Source organism: Chrysoperla carnea, chromosome 2 (assembly GCF_905475395.1).
Source record: "Chrysoperla carnea chromosome 2, inChrCarn1.1, whole genome shotgun sequence".
Classification (NCBI taxonomy): Eukaryota; Metazoa; Arthropoda; class Insecta; order Neuroptera; family Chrysopidae; genus Chrysoperla; species Chrysoperla carnea.
In genome coordinates this window covers 36,804,123-36,832,079 of record NC_058338.1, presented here as the reverse complement: position 1 = coordinate 36,832,079, position 27,957 = coordinate 36,804,123, and the positions used below count along the sequence as shown (strand labels likewise).

Here is a 27,957-nt window from a genome sequence, read left to right as displayed (position 1 = left end):
ACAATGATACCCTGCATCTCCCCCCTGAGTGAGACTCACCAGCACCACACTCGGTTTACTCCATCTCTTTTAAAATATTCCTATATTCATGTTTCCATATTACCTTTTACTTACATAAATAGACACTACCATAAATGTGACCTAGGCTTTATTAATATAAGTCTGTGAGAAACACACATTTAATGAAATGTCAAGTTTTGAAACATATGATTGGCTAAAAAATACGTAATATTTCAGAACTAAAAAATCCACTGAAAGAAAAATACTTCAAAGTCAAAAGTGTTGAAATGAACTGTCATAATTAATTATAAGATTTTTATTTTTACAAAAACGAAAACATCTTTTAAGTAAAGTTTGTTGAAATCAGCAATTATTAAAGGAAAGGAGCATATTCAGTATTTAATTAATATTATTAAAAGAATATTAAGTTATTTTTGAAAACTGTTTTGAAAGTAAATAATTTTGAAAATAGAATTTAAAAGTATAATTTTAAAAATATACAGAAAATTTTCAAAACATCAATAAGGAAATATGAGTTATGTATATTTTTGTAAATAATATTCGAATATTTAATAAGTAACAATGGCATGTCATGGATGTATGACAAAATTTAGTTTCTTTCAGAAGGAGGTAAATAACAAGTTAGGTATTAAAATTCTATTAGATTAAAACCGGTAAATATTATAAATTGTTTCAGTATGCATGTCCAGCATGTGGATTTGGTTATTGCAGTAAATGTTTAAAACAAAAAGTAGTTGTACCTAATAAAGGACCTACAGAACAAAATGTTTGTAAAACATGTTTTACAAGAATTACAACTGGACGGAGAGAACCTCCACGACCCCCTCCTGAGCTGTTTTTGAGGTATTATATCTGATGAAAATTATAATATTTCTAACAATATACAAATTTTTTAAGTCAAATGGTTTAGAAGTTAGGAATCAATTTAACACGTGAGTTTCAAATTAAAGAAGAACATGTTGGAGTCGTGGAGAAAACCTCTGAAAATTTCCGTGACATGCCTCAAAAGGGCAGAAAACATTGTAGAATATTGAATTATCCGGTTATATGGAATATCCTTATTTTTAATATGAAATTTTGGACGTATTTTCTTTTAATATGAGAAATTTTTGTAAAATTTTGCGAGGAGTTAAACGTTTTATTAATTTAAGTATCCTGAAGTCAACTCTAGTAGCCCAGTTAGCCCTTGTAGCTGAAGTAACCCCTAGTAAACTCAGGGTATCGGGTTTAATTCCCGTCGTCACAACAAAAATTAATTTAATTAATAGTTGTGATGGGCTGATATAGTGCATGGTATATGCATGAAGGAGGTGCACCCAGTCTCTTAAAATAATTAAAGAGCTGATGAAATTATCAGAGGAAAATGTGGTAAAACACATATATGTGACTTTCGTGACCTTCGTGGGCAGGCAATATAATCTAACCTAACCTAAGCATCCTGAAGAGTGCTAATTATATTCAATAATGTGACGATTTAAGCGTACGCAAGGAAATAGGAGGCTTACAAAGATGCAAATAAAAAAAAGGTATCTGTAATAACTCGAGCGCAGTCAATTTTGTTTTTATTTTGAAAGGAAAATTCAAGGAACACGAAAAACATATAATCTGACGATTTCTGCAAGCCGCAGCCTCATAAATCGCAAAATTACCTTAGCGCGGGCAATGTCAATAGAGTGTATTTTTTACAGTGATGTGCCGGATCATAAAAAATGCAAATTCGCGGTTACGGTTTTAATTAGGATACGGTTTTGTACTTCCATCAAATTAAGTACTAAATTTAAACGCCTACTGAATTTTTTAAAAATCGATTCCGGTAGCATTCTGCGACTGTGCCTACCCAGAATTATGAATGGGGGAACATTTTTTGTTATGACCGAATTTTTGTGATAAAATTACTTACCCTACATATGTTTTATTTATTCTGATATAATTTCAGTTGATTAAAATACTGAAGTAACAAAAATAGTGTTTGCACTTCCTTGCGTGACATCATGCATAGCCAAGATATTAAATATTTATTTTATTGATTACAGTCGTTTAGAAAATTTAGATAATCCAGCACCACCTCCTATCACAATATACAGGCACGATCGTATTCAACAATTACGTTCGGGGTTAAGTGAAGAAGATCAACGAATTGCAGATCGATTAGCAAGATTGCGTGCTGAACGATGTTCGCCTCCGCCACAAACAGAAGCTGAAATTCGCCGAAGATTAGCAAATCTTAAAGGAGAAAATTATTATTCTGAAACACCTACTAAAACGGTATGTATTTTCAATTTTGATTTAATAGGAAAATTAGTCTCGGTCTTGTAGTCTTGGTTTTGGTCTTAATCTTTAACCGGCATTACAATGCTCTATGGTATCTTGGAGGAGCGAATACAAGTGATACAAATTCCATATTTTTATTAAGAACACTTCACTGTAACATTACGTAATATAGGGGAAAATGTTTTTTCCCATATAGAGATAGGCCCACATATATCGAAAACCTGATATGAAGGAGCAATTTCTAAAGCCAAATTCGACACAACAAAATTTATAACTTGTTCTTTGCTAATTTGTCACTCATATTCACCAAACAAAAGTCATAAAATCAGGGAATTTCCGAAAAATAATTACGATTAGCTTTTTCATATCGATAATGGGGCTACATTATTGTCGAAATAAATGTTTTTATAATACACAAATCGATCTAGAAATTGAAACAAAATAATGAAACAGATCGTAAAACTTTAAAACTGAGATTTAAAAAAAAAAAGCAATAATATTATTAAGATTTCTTTGGTAATAATATGATCTCTTAGCCGTTATTACCTATTCATAACTGCTTGAAGTTGAGCCAAAGAGTATGTCAGAGTAGCTAGCGCTCTCTGACTTTATTTGGTTATATATATTTTTACAACGCTCACTCGGGAAGTAGACTTTTCGAGCGCTGTATGTCACCTTCAAAATACACAATAATCGCATACTTAACTATATGTGTTTCATAAACGCACATGTTCGGTTATAGGTGTTTCATAAACGCACATGTTCGGTTATAGACTACATAATTGTATGTACTACTGACGCGCCATCTGTACTAAAAAAAAATAAGTAATCAATCTTAACCCTCATTTATTAAAGTTACCACACTGATTGTGTCAAACGCGAGTGTTACATACAAAAAAACAAAATTAAAAATTGAAATTAAAATGAACGAGCAATAAAAATTTGTATGCAATAAAATTTAAATTTAAAATAAGTAAATAAATCATTTCTCAAATTGATAAATTTCTCTCAAAGTCAACTTCCCGAGCGATTGTTGTAAAAAGTATTGAATGCTACTTGCGGAATAACTAGCAAATATGACAGTCGTGATTACGGCATTCGCTCTAAGGTTATGAGACATTCTTATGAAGACTCGTGTGGTTGTCGCAACTCGCCTACGGCTCGTAGCGACATCTACCACACTCGTCTTCATAAGAATGTCTCATAACCTTACGCTCATGCCGCAACACCACGACTGTCAGATTATTTGCTAGTTATCCCACTTGTAGCATTAATAACTATTTTAGTTGGTTTAATACTGGTTGATTTGATGTCCAGCTACTACCGCAGACTATGAGAGTGCGCTAGTGTGACATATTATTGTCTAGAAAACCGAGGGTATTATGAGCTGATTTGATGATTATATTTAAAAAATTATTTTTGATTGTCATTTTTTGTGATTAGAAAAAGCTAGTCTTTTGTATCATTAAAATACAATAATTTCAAGGAAAAAATCTGTAGATAGGCACATGAAAACAAAACTAGTTATACAAAACGATACAAACTATTTTTTTTTTATAAACAAAATTTTGTAACACTTTTGAAAAAAATAATATATCGTAATTATTGTTTAATATTATAGGCTCGCATAGCAACAATTGTCTGTAAAAATGTCATCATTAGGTAAAAACAATCCCACATTGTTATATGAAAATTAGCTGTAATCGCGATTTAATTTGCCTGGTTTCGTTTGAATCTTAGAAAAGGTTCGTGCAGCTGATACATAATTTTTAAATGCAATTGTTTAATTTATTTATTCACTACCAAAATGCCACTTTTTTTTGAAATTTTCTTATATTAAATTGTAATGTAATCGTAATTTAAACCAAAACCCCAAAGAAATTAAAAACCTAAATTCAAGGAAATTGAAATTTATCTTAAAAAAATTTTAGTAGTTTTATCAACTATCTTTTGAAATTTACAATTAAGTAACTGCGAAAATTATGAGAATTTGAATCATACACTTGGGAGCGATTTTGTTAGACTCAAATCGTGTATTTCGGTAAATGAACCACTATTAGTGATTTCTCATTAAGGTATTCTAAATAACCCGAAAAATTTTAATAGTTTTGTTTCATATGAATAGGTCTGAGACTAATGAAACTAAAAAAAAAAAAAAATAGCCTTTTGAGCAAAGCCATCTTCGACGCAAAGTTAATAGGAATTCCAATAATCGAGAGTAACGTCGTGATAGGATTTTTGATAGATCAATTGAATTGATGACTGATATCGAATTTGCCACATTATCCTTATGTAAGAGTAGACTTGATACCATTACAAAATTTGGACGTTTAATTAAAATTGATTAAAAAACGAAGAAGTTATAAGCATTCAAATATTGTTGCCCGCCTCTTTTTTATAAAAGCCAGTTTTATTTGTAATCTCTTTGACGATAAATAACGTCACTTTTTAAGTATCTCCCTCTTTGTTTAATTAGGAGTTTTAAACGTTTATATTTTGCGTACTTTTAAAAATTTAATCATTATTCCTATTCTTTGGCATGACACAATATATGTTTGAAAGTGAACGTGTTGAAATTAACTAATTTCTCCATTTTCTGGCGTAATTATTTTAGTGGGCCATTAAAGGTTAAATATTGTTTTGAATTTGTAGATAATTTCTTTGAATTTTTTATATTTAAAAATGGGCAGATTTAATCAAAAACTACCATCAATTGATAAATTTTTAATTAAATTTTATTTTCATATCAATCATTTACGTCAGAAACAAATTTAGTGTTTTAAAATAAAAAATTTTGTCAATATTTTTGCATACCTAAGGTTATAAAAATAAATCATGATAATTATAGTAAAAACATCGTGTCTCTCAGCATCTTACTAATAATGTTCACATGATTAAAGCATGCTCAAAATGATATTAATATTGCTTATCAATTTTTCCGTCTACATTTGCAAGCTGTGTTTCACGGATTTCATCATAAGTATTATCGTTTTTAATTACCTCGAAATGGCAATATTATTATTTCTTGGATGATAAATTTGTATGATAAATTCTGGTAAAGCTATACAAGATAAATAAATTCTAAAGAATTAGTACTTTTTAAAATTTTTATTTAATTTGCTTTGTTTGCTACAAAGGACCCCGCAATATTAGATGGGAAAATGGCTTTCTGTGAAATTTTTTCTAACCCATCCTAAAATGTTCTTTGGATCATTCTGATCAAGAGCTCTCACGGTCATAATAATTTTTAACGTGTAGTTTTCGAGCTACGGTCGATCAAATCTACGAATATATAATAGTTTTAGTATATGACTAGGAAAATTTCTTTCTACATATAAACTTTTGATCAAAAACTTTCTCGGCCACAAAACTTAAACGAGTAGTTTTCGAGCTAGGGGCTATATAACTATAATGTATGTGTAGCTTTGATTGTGCGTAGCTCGAAAACTACTCGTTAAAAAATTTTTGTGACCGTGAGAGCTTTTGATCAGAATGATTCAAAGATCATTTTAGGGTAAGTTAAACAAATTTTTATAGAAATCCATTTTTCTATCTCATATTGCGAGGTCCTTTTGTAGTAAGTAATATTTTCGATTAATTCTAATTGAGCTAACTAAAGCTTTAAAATTTTGCCCTCAAGTTTGGTTCTTTTTTTGCAAAGCATTCTATATTTGATTAATAAAAACAAGTTAATATTACAAAATTTAAAAAGCCCCCGACAAATTTTTCGAGTATGGAACCCTTAACTCGCACTTGAAACATAGATAAGAACACTCTCCATTAAATTATACTTTTCCTTATAGCCTTCTCCAAACTGAACCGATTTTGAAGATCATCGTCTCTTTTTTAGTTGTTCTGGATGCGGAACCCTTAATTCGCACTTGAGCCATAGCTAAGAATACTCACCATTACATTACCTTTAAAAAAAATTTTTAATCGGTTTATCGGTTCAGGAACAACGATGCCACAGACACACATAGAGGCCAAACTTATAACTCCTCTCTTTTTGGTTCGTGGATTAAAAACTTGACTAATTTCTTGAAAATTTAAATCGGAACATCCCTTTTTTTATATTCAACAATATAGGTAAAGGTGGAATATAAGTAATTTAGCGAAAACTATCAATATTTGTTACATTTTAGTTTAATATAAATATTTCTATTTTTTTAATACAATTTTTCGACGTTCTGCATCCCATCAATTTTAGCAATTAGCTCCAATCATTCATAATTTCTTCAAGAATACAAAAAAAAAAATTGAATTTAAAAAAATAACCTCCCCCAAATTTATTTTTGTGAAATAGAAGGCGTTTGCTGATTCGAACAATGTGAGACTATTGACAACTATGTACACACCTACTCTAAAAAGTATTGTATTAAAATTACATATTGAAATCATAACTTTTACAGGCTGTAAACAGATGATACTTAATTATGCAAAAATCTGCTACATCTACAAAATATTTTCGTGTTATTAAGTAGTTTAATCATGAAAATTCTCTTGAACTCCATTTCTACCTTGAACTCCAATTACATTTTTCTATAAAATCTTAAAAGTAAACAAAAACATTAAAGTTATTTTGATTCAAAAAAAATATTTTTGAGTGCAATATCACTAATATATTTTTCTTGCGCGCAAACTTTTATATTGCAATGGTTGCGTTTAGCTGAATTATTGCTCGGTTAGTATAGACAGTCCATCTATAGACAATGTTTTTTTTTTTTTAAGATACGTACTATTATACTGGATGTCCCATGACTCGATGGCCATAGTTTAAAAGCGTATTTTTTGACAATTTAAAACGAAAATGCTTTGTATATTTTTGCCCAAAACCCAATAGTTAGTTATATAAAGAAATTTTTGAGTAAAGTTGTTTATTCTTTTATTAATTAAAAATTTTTTTAATTCTAACACAAATGTAGGACTCAGAAGACATCTTGGTCTAGGTGCTACGGACCCATTTGCGATACTTCTCTTATATTTTAATATTAAAACAAATGTAATTAAAATTTTAGTTCAAAATGTCTCCTTGCTGTCTCACAACGCATTGTTACTCTTTTAATAATTGAAAAAGTAGTTTTCTGAAGTTCTGTACACGAAAAATTTTTGGGGGGTATTTTAAATTTTGTAAATTTCATTTGTCAATAATTATAATTGGGCATTTACTATATCATTTACATGTAAACAATAGAAAATTAGTCATATTTTAAATATGTTATGATTTACTGCAAATTTTATAAGATGACAGCGATACAATACATTTAACGGCATTGGCATTGTGTTATGGTATAAAATAATTTCATTTATTTTAAGTGCCAAGTATAATTTAAGCATGTGATTTGATTGTACTTATTTAAATATATCTTGCTTTCTAGGGTGTAAATTAAAATGAATTTAGTCATAGGTCGTTTACCATTCCGTAGCATTTTATAAAAGTTTTGAAAATAGAAGTAATTTTATTATAATTATTATATGAATCGATCGTCCCATAATAATTATTATTTGATACATGTTTAAGGGTAAAGGTTAGAAATCTATCTTTACACTCTTAGACGAATTTGTGACGTCATATATTTGTATAAAGTTTATCAATAATGTAAATATAATTTGACTTTTGTATGATAGCAAACTATAAATATGTACAGAATGTCACAGATATAAATTATGGCTTAAATATCTACATGCAGTTCGAATCTAAAAATGTGCGTTTTTCATGAAAACGTACACAGTTAGCTATAGGACAGTTGTATTTAACTAAACCATGTGTTGTATTTAAGTTAAACAAGTTATTATCGTTTAAAATTTGTAATTCTTTACAAGTTTTTTATGTCATAATTTTGTGACAACCTTTATACACAATTCAATTATTTATAGTTGCGAAGAGAAACTCAATCGATTAGTTGACTCTAAGTTAAATTTGATTTGAAAAACTAATATAAGTATTGAAAAATTATACGTTAAAATTGCTACTATAATTTCAGAAAATACAGAATATTTCGAAAACCGTGAAGTTAAAGTTAGGTAAACCTTAATGAAAAATACCTTTATTTTGATCAAAGAATCTGAAAATGAAATAATAAACAGGGTGATCCATTTTTTTTTAAAATACAACTTAAAATGTATTGTCAATAACCCACCATCTAGTCTTGAAAGAAATTTTTGTTAAAATCAATCCGGTTAGCCATAATTTTCCGTGTCGTATATCGTAATCAACCCTGTATAATATCTATTAGCATTATTTCCGATACATTCGGTAAATGTGTACATACACATATTTTCGAATTATGAATTTATTGATATGATTAAGTATGATTTATTTACGTTTTTTTATTTTCAAATAATTTAATGATTACAGTTTTTAAATGGAGAGAATAATATGAATAAAAAATTTATTTGGAACAAGAAGGTCATTTTATTAAATTGCTTTAAACATGTAAATTTCGCTTTAAAGAATTTATTTAAAGAAACACAGAAACCGGGACTCGAATTCCGGCTCTCTTGATGTTCGATCTAGAACGTAACCAACTCCGTCACTCCTGTTCTATGTGAGTGACTAAAATTATATGTTACCTCTTCGTGTATTTTATTCTATTTATTATGTGTATAGAGAACACACAAGCACCTCACATTTTTATTACGAAATCTAACTTTTACATTTGTTTTTAGCTTTTGGTGCTTTTTATAAGTCCCTCATACATAATAATTTTAATAATTTTTGCTATCTCAACATATTATACCACTTAACATATAAGGGCACACTTCAATGGAAAACGCACGTTACGTATTTTCATTTAAACAAATAGAAAGAAACGAAACAATTACACAGAAGCCGAAACTCGACCATCTAACTGGATTTATGTGCATCGGACGATTCGTCAAAAAAAAAATCGACTAACGATAAACTACAGGAGTGAATATGAAGTAGTTTGCCGATTTAACTCAAAATTGAGCGAAATATCAAACTCAAGGTGTGCCACAAATAAAATGTCTGAAAAACGAATGTGTGCCGCGGCCTGGAGAAAACATTATATGAGCTTCATTCATTGAATATTTGATTGTCTTCATTGTCGGTACAATAAGAAACTATCAATTAATATGCATATAATAAATGTAATTGTTTAAGAAAATCACATACAAACAAGGTTGAAGGGCATAAGATATGGCAAAATGAAACAAAACGAAAGCTACTGGAGTTACATGTGCGTCAAAACTAACGCACGTTTTCCATGTGTGTTTTAATAAACCATTTTCTTAAATAGAGCTATTGGCACAGGCGTCAATTTCTACGGACTGTATAACGCTATTTAATCGTATTTAATTTTAACAAACATTTATAAAAAACTAAACAACAGAAAAATAAGACAATACTAACGCGCAGTCTCGAAAGTGCTGGGGTTGCGATAATTAACGCTAAATATACATAAAAAAAAACGATTTTTGGCCAATATCTCGGAAACAATTAATTTTATGAAAAATAGTTTTTAATTTTTTTTTACCTTTGAAAAAGTCCATGAAATCGCTTTTTTCAGTTATTTTTAGCGGCCTACGGTAAAGAATTGAAATAAAATATAAAAATTTATTATTTTTTTGTTAACAACTTAATAAATTCTTAAATCTCTCTAATTCTTAAAAGAAACTTTACATTATTTCTTTAATCCGCATCTGTTAAATACATGTAAAGATAATATTATTGATAAAATAATAATTTGTAAATATCAAAATCTCTTATATGAAGACAATGACTCGTAATTGTAAACATGTTTGTAAAAAATTCAATAATAGAGAGTTCCTTATTATTTTGTTATTATAATTATTTAATGTAGGTTGAAATATGTTGCTTGTCAAATGTTAAAGATCATCTGTCGGTATGCATTCAGAGAAATCTAATTTTTTTAATAAATTTTTTTATTGAGAGAATGCTTGCTGGGGAGAGGAGAACAATGTTTCGAACATTTTGAAGTTAAAGAATAACCGCAGCCACGCTGGACAACGCGATGTAATTAATATTGAAAAATTCATCAATTCTGCTACAAAAAGTTTGATTTGAAAGGCTACGTGTACGCTATTTAGATAAATTATGTCGAAATATTTTTAATTTAAAAAAAAATACTCTTCATGCCGGAATTTAATCCACGAATATTTTTACTATTCAGGCGGAACCATTTTATCAACAGAGCTACGTGATATTATATATAATTTGTCCGGTACTTTTATTCAAAGAATATGTGGTTAAAATTTCATTAGGTATCCATGCAAATTTAAAAATATAAATTCCAAAAGTATTTTGGAAGCGTTCAGTTTAAAAGTTTGAAATAGTTCAAAATATTTTTGCTACCAGTTATCCAAACTGCGGATCTCGTGATAGAAATGAAAATACTTTTTGATAAGAAAACTGTTGAGATAACGCTTTGAATATAGAATTTAAAAAAACTAACATAAACTTTAGTATTGAGATTAGCGCTTTATACTAAAATGAGATAGAATATAGAATATTTATATTTGTTTAAAAAACTTTATGCTTGTCTCTTACATTGAGTTTAGTTATAATTTTGTGTCCTATTAAGAAATTATGTTGCCATTTTAATTTATTTTCGTAGCTATGAAAATGCATTTTTAACCAGTGGAGAATCATACATTTTGAGTATTCATTTATTATTTATTTAATGATTCTAAAACTAATAATTACGATGTCTTTATTAAATCATGTGTACATATATAAGGTCATGTATAAAAATATGACAAATAATTCAATCAAAACAAACTGGCACTGAGCAAGAGAGAGTATAGATATGAGTGCACATACATATATATCTCTTTCGCAATGTCACTTTGGTTTGATAGAACTCTACATAAATATTTCTCAAAATGAATCTTTTCTCTACACAGAAATATTGAAATATCTATACTTCTTCTATACTCAACCAAAGTATTAAAGGAACAAAATTTTACCTAAATTTCAAACAACTGTATTCTGAGAAAAATCATCGAATTTTTAAAAAACACTCGAAAGCTTGTTTATTTTTCTTGAAAATGAGCTATACAAAATTCTCGTATAAGATTTTTTGGACCAAGATATTCGCTTTCTAAGCAGAATTGACACTTATGGATTTAAAATCCTGTATTTTTTGAAATAATCATCGCACCGCCATTTTTTTCATACCATTCTAAAACTTTTTTGAAGCCCGGGTATATCGTTTTGTAAAAACTTTTATCACTCCCGCACTTTTCGTTTTTAAAACAAAACCGTATTTTTCCATATATTAATCGTTTTATCTATTTAATAAAGAAGTTATCTAAAATCTTTTACTTTCTAATTTTGGAATTTATTTCTCAAAAATTTCAATAACTCCCTGCCATTTTGCATCGAGGGTTGAAAGGGTAAAAATATAAGCTATTAAAATTAAGTTATATAACAGAGATCCCGAATTCGTTAATTTTTCACAGAGATAGATAGAGCTATTTGAAGTTTTGGTAAAATTTTGTTCCTTTAATACTTTAGTTAAGTATATTTACTTCTATATTTAAAGGTACTTATAATTGGGAAACAAAGTTAATGATCAATTATATTCACCACATGCTACTCTGATTTACATAAATTATATTCTTCTCTTCAGTATTTATATTTTTGCTAATCTCTTAAAAAATATTTATTTTCTAGAAGGTCGTAATTGTACGAATTTTTAATAATTATAATTCTTAAATTGATTATTGATAAATTTTATAAATATTCAATCACAATAAAAATAAAAATAATAAATATACTTTATGTATAAATAAAATGTTTTGACTGTATGTGCATCGATCCATGATTCATGCATGTGTATAAAGTTGTGAGTATACAGGATGTCTTAACGTAAGTACAGGCAAAAGAAGGATAACAATTCTACATCGAATTTCCATCCAAAAATTTCCTTTGTGCTATTCGAATCCGATGTAACGTTAAAGAGATACGACTTCGTTAATTATTGCTTATGAATTCAAAAATTTGTCGATTAATTGTAGAAAATAGAATTTACTACAGTATATCCTATAAATTAAATTTTTCTACATAGACTAAGAGAAAAAACGCTTCGACTATTAATCGTACTAAATTTTATTTTTTACAACTTTGCTTAATATAGAAATTTCTAATTTGACTAATATTATCTATCATCTGCCATTGAAAGCACAGTGTAGACACGTAGAAAACCGAAATATAACGAAGCCATCCGTATTTTTTTTTACCGATTTTACTCAAATGATGAGAAATTGTTAATAATTTTTTTTTCTTCATATTTTGAGTTAAAAAAAAACTTTTTTCCCTGCCCCGTTTATATTGTATTTAGCATTCAATGAATCAGGACTTAGCTTGGATTTGAATACTATTGCTTAATCAAAACAAGATTAAAAAATGTATGCTTTATTGTGTAGTGTAAATTTGCAGACATTCCGACGTCTGCAATGTTAATTAAAAAAATTTATCACAATAATTTCTCGTGTACAATAGTGCTCCTTGTCTCGTGGTCTAATAAAATTTATAAAAATTAGTTCATACAAAAAAATTATCATTTTTTAAGTGCAAAGTTTACATTATTTATAGAAATAAAATTATAATCAATTTTCTTAATTTAGGCTGAAAAATATTAATCATGAAATATTTTCTATTTTAGAATAATTAATTGATATGAATAATAATTATAAAAGAAAATATTTATAGATCTTATTAAGTTTAAAAAAAAAAACTACAATTTTCAAAATAACATTTAGAAGCATCCGGAAAATGCTATTAAATTTTGTTCACATAAAATTTTGTTAAATACTTAGTAATCCAAATTGTTTGATTAAAATTATAAACTAAATCGAGTTAATGGTTTTAATACTCTGAATATGCTGAATTTGTTTTTATCAATGTTTACATTGATTGATATACATTCTTTCGGTCAAAATTCTTAAAAATTTTTTTTTTATTGAAAATGCGCATGGATTATCCAGTTCTCATGACCACAAAAATTTTAATGGGTTCTTTTCAATTTCGAATCGGATACGAAATAATACCTAAGCTAATATTTCCGTTCGACTGTAAGTGGAAAAGTAGCCGTAAACTTTCGTGTTCATAAGACTTGGGAATGATCAACATCTATGTTCCTATCAAAACGTGCTGGTTTTTTTGAAAAATAATATTGAATTACAACAAAAAGTCTTATTTAATTATGAAACATAATAAGGTCTAGGGTTATGCAAATTTAAATATTTTTTTTCTGACTTTTATTGCAATTTTGTTGCATAATTATTTATCAAATCATACACAGCTTTTTAATTACTTAAAATGTGTACAAACACTTCAAATGATCCATAAATTTGACCTGTATAAAACTGTAACTAAAAATTTTATTGCCTCATCTTAAAAAGTTATTAATGCATGCATATTAAAAAATAATATTTTCCCAGAAAATTTTAACATGTAAAAAATTATGTCAGTTATGTAAATAGACGTTAAAACCCAAAATTACAAAAGTATGCATAATTGGGTAGATGGCTGATATCGAATTTGCCACAGTAGCAACAAAAACGTTAAAGTAGACTTGATACCATAACAAAATTTGAAAGCTAAATTAATATTTATTAAAAATGAAGAAGTTACAAGCATTCAAAGATTGTTGCTCGCCTCTTTCTCACAAAACAGAGTTTTATATTTATGTAATCTCTTTGGCGATACTTAACAATGACGTCACTTTCAAATATCTTCTCTGTTTAATTAGGAGTTCTAAACGTTTATATTTTGCGTTCTTCTAAAGATTTTTAAAAACCAACTTCTCTTTTCTGTCCGTGCAGTGAGAATTCTCCACCTGAATTGATAAAAATATTTAGCCGTCATCCCAATTTATAATACAAATCAACATAAACTCCTGAGAGGTATGATATAAGTTTTGGTTTTCTTCATATTGTTTATATACTCCGAGAAACCAAACCACATGAAGATTGCACTCATGCAAATTTGGGTTCCGGATCATTCTTTAGTGAAACGAGACAACAAAAATTCTGCCAAGGAAAGGGTCTGTGTTTTCCATATCTTGATACCAAATGATGTCTCGATAAAAGAATAGCTACGATAAGCCAACAACTTAAGATTATTTAATGGCTCTCAGCTAAAAAAAATGGAACACAGTTCAGAATAGTATCGGGTCTTTTGATAAGATCTGGTCGATTGAACTACCGGAATTACAAGCATAGAATGTTTTGGTCTGAAACTTTGTGGTATATTTTGAGTTGCCTCTAGCTTAGAATGAAAATGCAAAACTATATCCAATTTCCAAATTAAATGAAAATTTTCCGGATCTTTCATTTAAAATTTAAAATTTTATCGATAGATTTTAATTTCAAAGGCAAACCATTTTGTTTACAAAAATTTATTAAAAAATAAGATTATGTTTACAAATAAATTCAAAACAATTGTGGAGGAAAAATACCACCAAATAAATAATTGCAGACTGAATGTCTATATCAGAATTATTGAAATAAAATTTAAACCATTGGTATTGGATGAGAAAAAACAACTTGAATCGTTATCAGAAGCAAATATATTATAATTTCAATGAAATTACAAAATATTAATGATTACTGAAATTTATCTTTTTAATAAAAAAAAATGAATACACTTTATTATTTCAATGAAAAGTTATAAACATTTAATAATGATTCTTGAAATCAGGGTCGTTACTTTTCTTTTGATATAAGCGTCTACTTCAAGACTTCCTGAAGTTGACGAATTTGTTGTTAAGAAATTAAACCTTATCTTGTTTTTCACAGAAGAGTTTCTGTCATCCATAATAAATCTTTCATGGAATCGGTGACGTGACTACATTATAAGCCACGCTTTTACTAAAGTAAGCTTATTTTTTTTTCGATTAAATACAATAATGACCTATTTTAAGTCGTATTTTTCTCCGAAAGCTAACGATTTTCGAAAACATGTTTTAAATAAAAAATGTTAGAGAGGGATCATAATTTAGGCTAAAATAGCTGTTTGAAGAAATCGCAATATAACGCATGAATCATAATCAGTGTGCCTCGATATAGGTGTGCTCAAAATATTCTATTCCTGTTACATGGATGGATTGAGTCGTAACAAAACTTCTCGATGACACACTGGATGTTTTTATAATTAATAAACTCTTTAGTATCTAATTCGTTCTATATTGTTGCTTTTAAGAACAGAGTTTGTACAAAATTTTACCTAAATTAAAGGAATTTATGTTATACGCATTCTTACTAAAAATTACGCATTAAATTTATAATATTTTTTTAGTATTTTGAAAATATTTCACCTAAATCAAAGATGTCATATGATCGATCATGCGTCGCTACATGTTCAATCCGGTTTAAATAAGTTTATCATTCTAAGAAAAACTTTTTCAGATCTTTTAAAAATTTTTTTAACAACATTCACACGACCTCCGAATAATCAAATTTACTATAATTCTTGTGAAAAAATCATATGAATTTTGAGCACAGTAAATTCTACATAAAATTTGTAAGTACCTAACTTCATATCAAGAAAATTTTAAACAAATTTTATTTGCGCCCCACATCTAAAAAATAAAAAACCAAACATGCTGTCGTAATATTATCTCTGTTATCAAAGCCAAAACTTTATGCTCGAGACTTGTGTCCAAAAAATCAATTGCAATTTTGATCCCGAATGATTTCGTATATAATACGTTCGAATATTTCAAATTAAATAGAAAAGGGTAAAAAGAAAACATTTCAGGTGAAGAATTCTCACTGTACGGGTAGAAAAGTGAAGTTGGTTTTTGAAAATCTGTGGAAGTACGCAAAATATGAACGTTTAAAATTCCTAACTAAACAAAGAGGAAGACATAGGTTAGTGATGTCATTGTCCGATATCACCGTAGAGATACATATAAAATACATATAAAACTTTGTTTTGCTTAAAAGAGATGGGTAACAATCTTTGAATGCTTATAACTTCTTCGTTTTTTAATCAATTTCATATTTTGACTGTATGACTGTATCTATCACCCTGTATGACTGTGCAAAATTTCAAATCGATATTTCTATAAATAACGAAAATATGAGGATGTCTTCATCTTAGATGCGACACACTGTACATTAGACAAAAATTGTATTATGTTTTTGTATACACTTTTTAACATAAATTGCATAGTCTTATAATACACCAGGTATTGCTAGCATTTTCTACTTTCACTGAATGTATTTAGTGTATGTTTTTTTTTTTCATACACGGTTTAAGTAAAATGTTAGTGTAAACGGTTGTGCTATAAGAGTTAAGAGTGTTAGAAGACTATCCTTTGCTACTTTCTACTCACACCGCTGTAAATGATGTTTGAAAAAAATCCAACTTCATGATTCTATTGATGGATTTTAACTTATCGTATCAGCTAGCTGCTGATAGCTTTACAAGGAATCCTCATATCCAGTAAAACAAAATGCAATAATGGCAAATACCATGTATGTAATATCTTGATTTTTATTAAAGATTTGCGAAAAAATGTCTTTTTTGCCAAAAAAAAAAGTATGGTATACAATATGTAAATTGCACTAATGGACCTTGTACGAACTAAAAATGGCTGACAATTATTAGTATCAGCGTTTCTACCATCTTCATATTCTTGAAAGTTGTATAAATTCATGTAATCAACATAAACATTATTCAAATCAAAGCAGTTTACACTAGTTCCAAAGATAAAAATAAAGAGCCGGATTCGTGAATTTAAATGAAAAAAAAAAAGAAATACATAAAAAGTAAACAAATATCAATATTTGAGATATTACTCGAAACGTCTGTCTCATAAACTTAAATTATTCTTTTGTTTTTGTTTACATAAAAAATTTGATATGAGCGCCACACAACGCCTATATACCGACTAAAACTCTACATTTGAATTTTAGAAAATTCAATTTGTAAATTGTTTGAATAATTTATAAAATATATGGAAGATCAGAGTAATATAGATGATAAAATTCTAAAAAGACAGTTAATTTGTAGTTTTTAGATTCTATGTACCATTAACGAGATAGGGCTTCATTAAGTATCGTTAGTATTTTTGAAAATTTCTCGATTAATATTAGTCAAATTGGTATTTTTATGATAAGTAAAAACATATTTACCAACGGGTGTTTTTTTTTTAAAGGAGACGAACTTTAAATTGAAATAAAACACAGAAAAATGTTTTTAATATTCATGAAATTGGCTATATGTAACAGATAGTTTTATGGCACTAATGTTTGAATATTTTCGGGAATGTGGCCACGGAGGCTCTGCGTATACAATTAATTTCTGAATGAAACCTGTCCGACCGAGGCATCGGCTTCGATCAAATAAATTTCGAACCGAAGGTGGTTTTTTGATAACTTGCATCTCACAATCAACTTCTAGAGATAAATAAATAAATCTTCAAAATCATTTATATTATTAATTGTAGCTTGTAGCCAATCTTGAACAAAATTTCTTAGAGATTTTAAACCTTCGGTCGGACACTACCATTAGATTATTTTATCTCTATTTGGAAGCCAACAGTGAACTCGTTGTTGTCATTTTTCTGTGTTTTATTTTACTCCTCTATAAAATCACCCTTTACAATTATTTTACTCTTATTTTTAATTTTATAACTTTAAGCATGCAACTATCTCTCTCTGTATAATTTAACTTGTCCGAGAACAAGATTTTAATTTGATTAATATGAATCGGAAAAATTCTCAAAATTGCATACAATAATTAACAATGTCCTACACACTTTGGAACGTCGAATCCAAAAATTTTCTGCTTAGAATTATACATTTTATTGACTTTGCTCTTCTAATGCTATAGTTTTGGGGCAACTCGCGAAGCATGTGTAGTAAAATCTTTGAATCCTTCAATTTTGTTAAAAACGACTTATGTTTAATCCACTGACCTAAATGTTGAAAATTGAGGATCGAATTAAAATTTTAGATATAATTGAATATATAATAATTTGATCCAAAGTTAAGGGAAATATCATAAGTTTTGTTAATCAAAATATCGTTTACTTCTAATACCCTTTATATACCTAGTAGAAATATTTAAATTCATCTTACGGTGAACTCAAATTTGATTTTAACCTTAACCTCACATTATATTAAAATCTATTATTAATCAAGAATTTATCCGTCTCTTCATCTCTTATCACAAGTAAATAAGTGAATCGACTTTTGACATCTGAGTTCCCCGTTGAACTCAAAAATTGTTATTAGAGCTATTTGGAATTTCCCCCTGGCAGTGACAAATTTAGCCCATAATTTGTAATGGATAAGAATACCTCAAAAGGAATAAAGCATGAGCCTCGTACAAGCAAGGTACTGTAAGCCGATTTCTAATGTTCCAAATCAGACAATGCCTGCTCCAACCGAATTCATCAATATTAATTTTCCATTTAACAGCGATACTAGAGTCAAAAATTTAATAACAGCAATCTGTATATCTATGCCTTACATGTATGTTGACTTCACGGTGATATGAAATTTCTCCGATCGTGTAGAGCTTACTCTGGAAGCCGAGAACAGAATGTTCAGGTTTGACGTTTTGGATTCATTTATTTCTCAAGAAGTCCTGGCAGAAAAGATTTAAGCGTTCTGCATCGATTGCAGAACGTTCCTTGGGCAGATTTCTTATAGTTGTATTTGCTCCTAACAGAAGCTATAACCAAAAGGTACCCATGTCCCCAGAAGACGGCATATTAGATGAAGTTCTGGCTGATTTAGGTGTTCTAACTCACAACTGGATTGAATTTACTCCTGTAGGTTTATTTGTTCTAATAGAAGCTATAACCAAGATGCATCATGTTGCATTCAACGAGTGCGCAGAGGTCCAGATGGCTTACATGCTTCTAAAATTTGAGAACTAGAAAAATATTTGATGCGAAGGCTGAGCTTCAAGAATTGTCAAAAATGATAATTTAACATTAAATCATAAAAAAATCTCGAATGTTATGTAAAAATTTATAATCTATACATAGAGGTAAAGAAGCGAAAGGAGCTGTTGGTCATCTCCCTCCATAATTTGATGTAAATTAAAATAATATAAATAGGTCAAAACTATTGTTTGATTTGTGTGTATTGTTTGAGTGAACAAAGTAAATATATTTTCTTTTTTTTTTGAAACTTTTTTCTGTTTTTCTCCGACTACGAAGAAAAATTGTTATCATCTAACAGCACATAACACGATAATTTGAACTTGACTAAGCAAAAATATAATATCAATTGATCACATTTCTTTCACGCGGTGTTTAAGAAAAGGCATCAAAACGTTGTTCTACGTCATGTTAAAGTCACTACCAGTGGTAATTATCGTCATTTTTTTTATGTTGTTATTTCAATAAATTGATTAGAAAAAAGATCATGGCAGATATATTCAATCTTTAATTCAATAGAGACAGTGATATTTAATTGTTGTAATTCATATTTGAATACAAGTACATTAGTTTATTTATTATTATTATTTTTAATAGTTTTAAATAGTGTAAGGAAATTTTGAATTTTTTTAGTAAATGTAAAATTTTAAATCTGTAGCCAAAAAGTAAACAATCGAAACTCTTGTTTTTGCCAAAATTTAGTATATTTTACCACAATAACATAATGGAAACGTGTAAGGTAAATATGATATTAATATACTTTTGGCAGAAAATTGAAGTTACGGCTGTTTACTTCTCAATTAAAGAAATAGTTTTTCTATTTTGTAACTTAAAATTAAAAAACTATTTCTTAAATTCGAGCTATACCATTATCGCAAATTTATATTTTCTTTTTTATTATCTTATGTAAAATAAACTTAAATTTTTGAGGCACCGCGAAAATTGGTCTAAGTGTTCTCTTGTATTTTCTGATTACAAAATCGATGGTCCTTGGACCTATATAGAAATGTTAGGCAAATTCTCAAAGTGATTAAAATACCGACCTTAAATTGTAGATTAATTGTCAAGGTTTTTAATTATGTGGACAATCATGAATTTTTTCTTATATTGTTTTTCAAAATAATAATTGGCATGTTTCGAATATATTATATACAACAGTTAACTAATTAATGTATGTATAATTTTTTGTTTTTATTTACAGCCGGCATTTTTTGCCGACCAGCGTAGTGATCAACAAAAAGTAGATGCTTTACTGGAACAGTACGCATCAGAACGTGATATTGAATTAGCACACGATCCAAGTAGTGAAATTGAAGCACGAATTGCAAGTTTACGAGACGCTGGTGTACAACCAAATACGACAGCATATTTAACACAGCTTCACGATATTGATTCGAGTGACGAAGAAACGCAAATTGATAAAATTACTAGAAAAGTAAGTAGATTTATAAATATTTTTAACGTTAAAGTTAAGTGTGCAAATTTTAGATTAATTTTAATGCAACATTGCTACAAATATATTTTTGAGCTTGGATTTTTTGTCGGATATTAATCAAAATTAAAAATTGTTAAATAATTTGGAATGTCGATATTATTATATGTTAGTGATTATCAAAAATAGTTTTTATATTTTGATAAAAATAATAAAACAGATCAAGGTTATAATCGTTTGAACTAAGGTTAATTTTAATAAGTGGCCTTATTAAATTAATATTGCTTTTGTGATTGGAAGATCATTATTGATTACATTATCTACAAAAATACACATTGAATTTGAACATTGACATATTAAAATTTGAACTTTTGCACGTATTTTTTGATCTACTATACTTATACAACTATATTTTCGCAAGTTTTTTCTATCGTATAAATTTTGGTTAATTTAAGAGGGTGAATTTTTCTTTAAAATGTCGACGATTTTCTTATGCATAAAAAAATATGTCATATTTATTGCATATTAATACTATTCATTGATTTTCATTAAATTGATTTAAAAAATAAAAAAAATTATTATACATGCCTGTTCAATAAGATATTACGAGGTAAATAGTCAAAGAGATATTACCACAGGGGTAACATCTTTTGGGATAACCTGTCTCTCTCATTTAAGTGATAACATTTTTTTTGACCTAATTCTTCATTTTTACGTGTTAACACCTAATTGAACAACACTGTTGTATTTTGTTTTAATTCTTCAATTTTATTAAATTACAAACTTGATTTGACGATCATTGTTACGTAGATAATTAAAATTTTTGAGCGGCAAGATAGCAGAATGACGTCACTCGTAATTTAAACCGTTTTTGATTCCCAAAATAATGGATAACAAATTTCTATTTTATTTATTAAATAAATTTGATTATTTACAAAAATGAAGTAAAAACTAATGAAATTCATTTTTTTCGTATGCCATATTAACAATTAAAACTCCAATACTTTACTTTTTCTTTCTAAAGGTGTAAGACCCTATAGTAACATCCTTTTTTAGTATCAAAATCATCTATTTCCCCCTTTCTGGCTGTCTGTAAAAACGATAATTCAAAACCGAAAAAAGCTAGTGAAATAAAAATTTAACAACGATTTCAAACAATTCTAAAAAGTTATTTGAAGGATCCTTATGGATCTTTGGGTCCTACGAAAATCTTACTTTTAAAAAATAAGAGGTAGAACAGAAGTTCTAAAATCGATTCTATAAATTTTTTTACTTAAAAATAACAAAATCACCACCAATTCTAAAATTGATACCACTGGTCTCTATAAAGCTAGAAAGAGGATCTATATAACGTAAAATAAATTTAAGTGTCTAATATTGAAGAATTCCCAGGGCCCCAGAATAGGTGGCTGGGAACTAAATACAAAGTATAAATTTGCTACGATTTCATACGAAATATAAATATGTTAAAAATCCGCTTGCGCCGTTTATTTTCTCATTCAATGATGCTAGTTTATACTTTGAATTTCATCAATTTCGATGCATGGGATACTTTATCCAGCTACATAGAGATTATTGATTGATACCCAAACAAATTCAGGGATATTTAAACTTTTAACTCTGCTAGTTTTAACAATATCTAATTTAAAAAAATTTTTAATTTTAGATCATGGATGAAGTAGCAATTGAAAGTTCAACTACTGCAAACAACGCAGTAACACAAGTCCCACCAAAGAAAAAACATCCAAGAATATTAAAAGCCGCTGATAGAGGAACACCTTTACATGCATCAACACCTGAGCTATCATTTTGTGTGATATGTTATGTACAAGCGACAACGAGGTGTTTAGATTGTGATGGTGATTTATATTGCTCAAAATGCTTCACAGAAATACATCGAGATTGGAGTGAAACACATCATAAATCAATACCATACAAACCGAGAACTGCGGCTACGACAAGTGAGGAGGACGAAGATATGGACGAAGATGAAGATTAACCAATAAATTTTATAACAAAAATTCATTAAGTCCCATCGTACATCATCAAATCATGAATATTTAAAAATAGCCGAATTGAAAAAAAAAAAGGAAAATTCGCTTAAAAAAATTGTATCATCATTTTCTCCTCATTATTTTCTATTCATGTATCATTTAATAATTATTTATAAACGTTTTTCCATTATTCATTAAAAAAAAACCAAATATTTCAAATTTCCTTCAATAGGAGTGTCGCATTATTTTCAAAAATAAATTCGTTGAGTAAGAGCTGCGTAGATTAAGTAAATTCCCTGCAGGGACCAGATCGAAAAAATGATCAGTTTATTCGCTAAAATAATGTGCTAGCTCTTACTAAATTATAAATTCCCATTGTTTTAATTTTAAATTATTCACGTTCAGTGAGAAAGCACTCAAATCCACTTGGATTTTGCAAAAATATGCAACCAAAAAACATTTTGTTTAAAATAGAAACATTTCATCTCGAATTGAAAAAATTCACAAGAAAGTTAGGTTTCTAACAATTGTGTTTTTATTTTTCATTTACTTTTTTTATAATTGAAATAAATTGCTATAGTTATTTTTTTACTGATGTTAATTTTATAAATTCCCAATTTACTTTTTTTTTTAACTCTCAGAGCGCCTACAACAAATATATCCTCTTTATGGTGGATGCAAATACGATTGCTAGCCGATAGATCGCTAGCCGGAATCCGTCTTTTTTACAAAGTTAGTTTTTATACAGTCTAATGTATGCTTTTTTCTAACCTACAAAGCATTAATGTTTTGAATATGGTGATCATATTCAACGAAGCAAACCTTAAAAGGCCGGCAAGCAGCAGAAAATTTGTAAGGCATTCTGTCTATACAATAAAACAATAAATTCAATAAATTTATAAGGATGAATTTTTGTTGACTTCGAGTTGAGACATAGTTATTGAAATTAATACCACGATACTCAAAATCAAATTGTGTTTCAAACTCTAAATATCGATATTTCTATTACAACGCAACCATCGTTAGTAGCTAAATTTATTATTGTAAAGTTTGGTGTTGACAACCAAACTTTTTGTAACAGTTCACAATAAACTCACTAAATTATTTTTGTGAAAATAGAATAACTTGTAATAAAGATATTCTATTTACACAAAAATAACAATAGTGATCGTTATTAAAAATTAGAATGTTGGCGTGATTTAAAAAAATGTCACTTGTATTATTTCATGTTTTGGTTCAAATTTAGAATAAATAATAATAATAGTATTAATACGAAAAAAATATTAAATGCTGGTAATTTAATATTAATCGAAATTGTTGGAAAAAAGCAATAGTAAGTAAATTAATTTTACAGCGTTTTGTTTATTCTCGTCGCGTTTTAAAAACAACCCCATAAAAGCAATATGAAAGTTAAATGAAAGAATAATTGAAGTGATTTGTAATAACTTGAATAAATAACAGACCTTTTTCATGAAAAACAGAAATGCTTTTTGATAATTTTTTATGAAAATATAGGTCGAGTAGAGCCTGTAACTCAAAAATTACGCATTTTTAACAATAAAAACACTATGAAAAAAAATGTCAAAAAGTCACAATATTTGAAATATTTTAAAACGATTTTTTTTTTTTTGCTCCACCGCACACGTGATCTGTGATGTCAATCCGACAAGCAATGACAATAAAACAGTGTCAACAGTTGTATTAATATATCACTATTATCAACTTTAAATGACGTCAAACCAACCTTCGTGTAACATCGTGTGTTTCCGGATCGTTTTCGCCAATTTGAATTTTAATGATTTCCATTGTCTGTTTTCTCGGCTTCAAAAAAATCGGGGAAAAAAATTAGCCCATTTATCAAGACATTTACTTTCATATAAAAAAAAAGGAAAAAAATGTGAAAAAGGTCTACTGTACCATATGGAAACGTAATGTTCTTCATGACCAAGTTTGTAAAGTTTACTACTAAGTTAAATAAAGTTTACTTTCTCGAATTTTCTTCACCTATTGCTAAAGTATTTGCTAGCCAGCTATTAAAAATCATGAAGGAAGCTTTTAGAATCATAGAAAACAAACAAAAACTATGAAAATTAAAAATATTCCTAGAATCGATACCACTTTCTGGAAATGTTTGACATTTTTCGAATTTTATAAGGAGTTTTTTTATCTGAATCGAACTTTAAATTCAGTTTGATTCTGTTCTCGGTTAGCAATAAGTGAAGAAAATAGTTTAATTGTATTTTTGAAAATTTGCGACATGCCTAAATTGCGTATATTGGTAAAGAAAACAATTTTTAATTGTGTATATTTTTAAAAATGTAATATATGTTTGAACAAAATTGTCAATTTTATGTTGTAAAATGATTTAACAAAAAAAAGTTTAATTATTTTTATACTGTAAAAAAAAAGTTTAATGTATATAAACAAGAGATACGAGCTTATATTCATTGTTTTATATTCTTGTTGCCCAATTTTCTTAATATCAAAATTGTCTATACAAAGAAAAAAACTATTTTTTAATGTTTTTTAAATATAATTAAATATACACCTACCAATTTATGTTTAAGATAAGCAGATTGGAAAATTGGCTATAATAACAATTTACTAAATATGTAGATGTATTTCAAATCACACACTTTAACTAATTACGAAATGGACTAACAACAGAACTTATTTTCAGATGTTGATCGTTTTCTTAAAATTGTTACTTTTTTCACTTTGAAAACTACTACTAATGCATGAAATCCAAAAACATTAAAGGCTAAAGTAAAGTCAAAACTATGAATGGAAAATCAAACAGCCTTTTGGTTAAAAGCGCCGTTCAACTAGCGGACTGAATTATATTCAGGCATAGCGTTTAATTCAACATCTAATGAACTGGCTGACTGATTCTTAAGTCATTCATACAATAGGGTAATCATGAGATCAAATAGTGTAACTCAATAACAGATAGTTAAATTTCCATGGCATTTGGATCCGAAAAGAACTTTGTTTTTAAAACAAGCACATCTATTATTGCAACACTGATACACAGTAGGCTAACAACTACATTTTTGGAATCTCTGGCCACCAGAAGATAACTGGCTTGACTGTGTCAAAAAAAAATAGACTTTAGTTCCAACTTTTTTCTTCCATGGTTAGGATAGGCAAATAGTTAAACGTTATCGATCCAAGTCATTAGCCTAGCTGTTTGATTGAATGGGTGAATATAGTTCAGGCCGCTAGTTTTCGGCGCCGGTTTAGTAAAAAGGGTAGGCTGTTAATTGAACGGCTAATTAAGCTGATTGGCGTATATTGGTATATTTCACTCTTCAATTCTTTTTAGTTGTGCATCTTTTTTATCAAATTTGTATAGTGTATCACGATTTCGACGATACCAGTGCAAAGATATTCACCATATCAGTCGTTTTAGTGAAAGTGTGTGATCGAAACATCGATGGTACACTAAAAATGTTACACAAAACATCATGGAAAAAATAATCCAAAATTTTAACGGTATGAAAAATTTTATGACTAAAGGATGAATAGTAGGAAATTGTCAAATACTTAAAAAATAATTATATATAATTATTTCGAACAAATTCATATCGCAGATTTATTAACTTAAAGATAATTCAATTTTTAATATTCTTAGTCGCATATATTCATACTCAGTCATGCACACTTTTGTTAAAATAAGTAATAACACAGCGATTATTAAATAAGTGAAGTAAAATTAAATTAATTATCGTTTGAGTGGTTCATTGTGTTTATTCTAGTAACAAAACAATGCCTGCAACTTCAAACTGATAGTTAGTTTTGGAAATCATGCAAAAAACATTTCTAGCCTACGCTAACCCTTTTCATTCGCGTTTGAATGAAAAGGGTTAGCGTAAAGTAAATGTGAATAAATGGATTAGGCTAAAATTATTGTTTGAAGATATCCCAAAAAGTTATATTAAAGACGTCCAGATGTCTTTACATTCAATTTTCAGGCTAATTCACTGGTCGACAAAATTTGATTTTTTTGTTGTTGTTGTTATATTGATGCAAAAGAACATTTCTTATAATTTTTAGGGTGATGAATTAGAATTACACTTCTGAATTTCTCTAATACATAAAGTTTTTGGCATATTTTTACCTAAAAAGGGCAAAATCCGTTGTTCGGTTATATTTGAAATTTTGTAACATCACTATGTCATTTTTTTCTAATATGGAAAATGTTTTCTTTGAAAAAGCGCAACATTTTTCGTGAACCATTCTATACAATTTTCGATCAAATTACCTAAGATATTTTATAATTAAAAAAAAAATTTATTGCTTAAACTGAAAATAAAATAATTTTTTCAGTTTGATCATTTTTGATTTTCAGGTGATCAGGGGGAACATCTTAAAAAATAACAGATTATTCTGTTTTAAAATTTTCTTCTTTTTTGTAACTAAAGGACCACAAAAATATCAATACGTTTAATCAAAAACTATTTTTTAGCTTTTACCCTTTAAGAATGACCACGGTCTAGAAAATACAGGCCTACAACATTTTTTAAAGCTAATTTGCTTGTTTAAAAGATTCGGCTTTCGTTAACTATCTACCAGTTAGAAATACAACGCATTGGCTGGCTCTATGAGCTTTTTTTATTTGTTGATGCATGTCGTATCTGTTAAACAAATCCAAATTCCAATTATGGTTACACTAACTTAGACACCACTCACATAAATTATTAGAATTCCTTTAAAAAATATTTCTAGTCTACTCCGATAATTCTTATTTATTATGCTTACGTGTTATTTGTTTAATTAAAGAACGGATTCGAAAAAGGTAAAAATTTGATTCACGTAGACTTGTGTTTAATAGTTCGTCTCGCCCTAAAATGTATACAAATCAAGACGCCATTTATCAATTTTGTTTCAGTTTTACTGTCGATAGTATAAAGTATATAGTTAATGCGAATTATCGGAGTAAAATCTAAATCTTTTTTTGGGAGAGGTTCTGTCAATTGATGTAAGTGGTGTCTGAATCCGAGTCTCGACTCATTTTTTGGGGCTAGCTGGCTTAGGATTTATGTATATGCAGAATTGTAATTAAGAACGATGTAAAAAATATTTTTTCAAAAATTATTGTCTCATGAAATCAAGATATTTTGAGCCTGAAATCACTTTTTGGTAGAACGAAAGATAATAACTAAACCAAAAGTGAGCCAACTGTAAAAATTTAATTTAATTTAATTATATATATATATATTTTTTTTTTTTGTTAAATAGGAGAAGAAAAGTTTGGCAAGATACTTTCTAAACCAGCGTTATGGTTTTTATTAGAAAATTTAGTCGTTATTACACTGTTTTACTGGAACTACATTAATTGGATATATTT

General features: G+C 28.2%; 1 protein-coding gene across 1 annotated transcript; it reads left to right on the top strand.

Annotated features, from left to right (window-relative positions):
* The first annotated feature begins 494 nt into the window (after window positions 1-494).
* LOC123293320 (abscission/NoCut checkpoint regulator) lies at window positions 495-23,632 on the top strand. Its single transcript, XM_044874095.1, has 5 exons — window positions 495-630; window positions 698-864; window positions 2,055-2,286; window positions 20,383-20,616; window positions 22,280-23,632. Exons 1-5 carry the CDS (start codon window positions 583-585, stop codon window positions 22,610-22,612), a joined length of 1,014 nt encoding a protein of 337 aa, XP_044730030.1. The 5' UTR covers window positions 495-582; the 3' UTR covers window positions 22,613-23,632.
* Window positions 23,633-27,957: the final 4,325 nt, after the last annotated feature.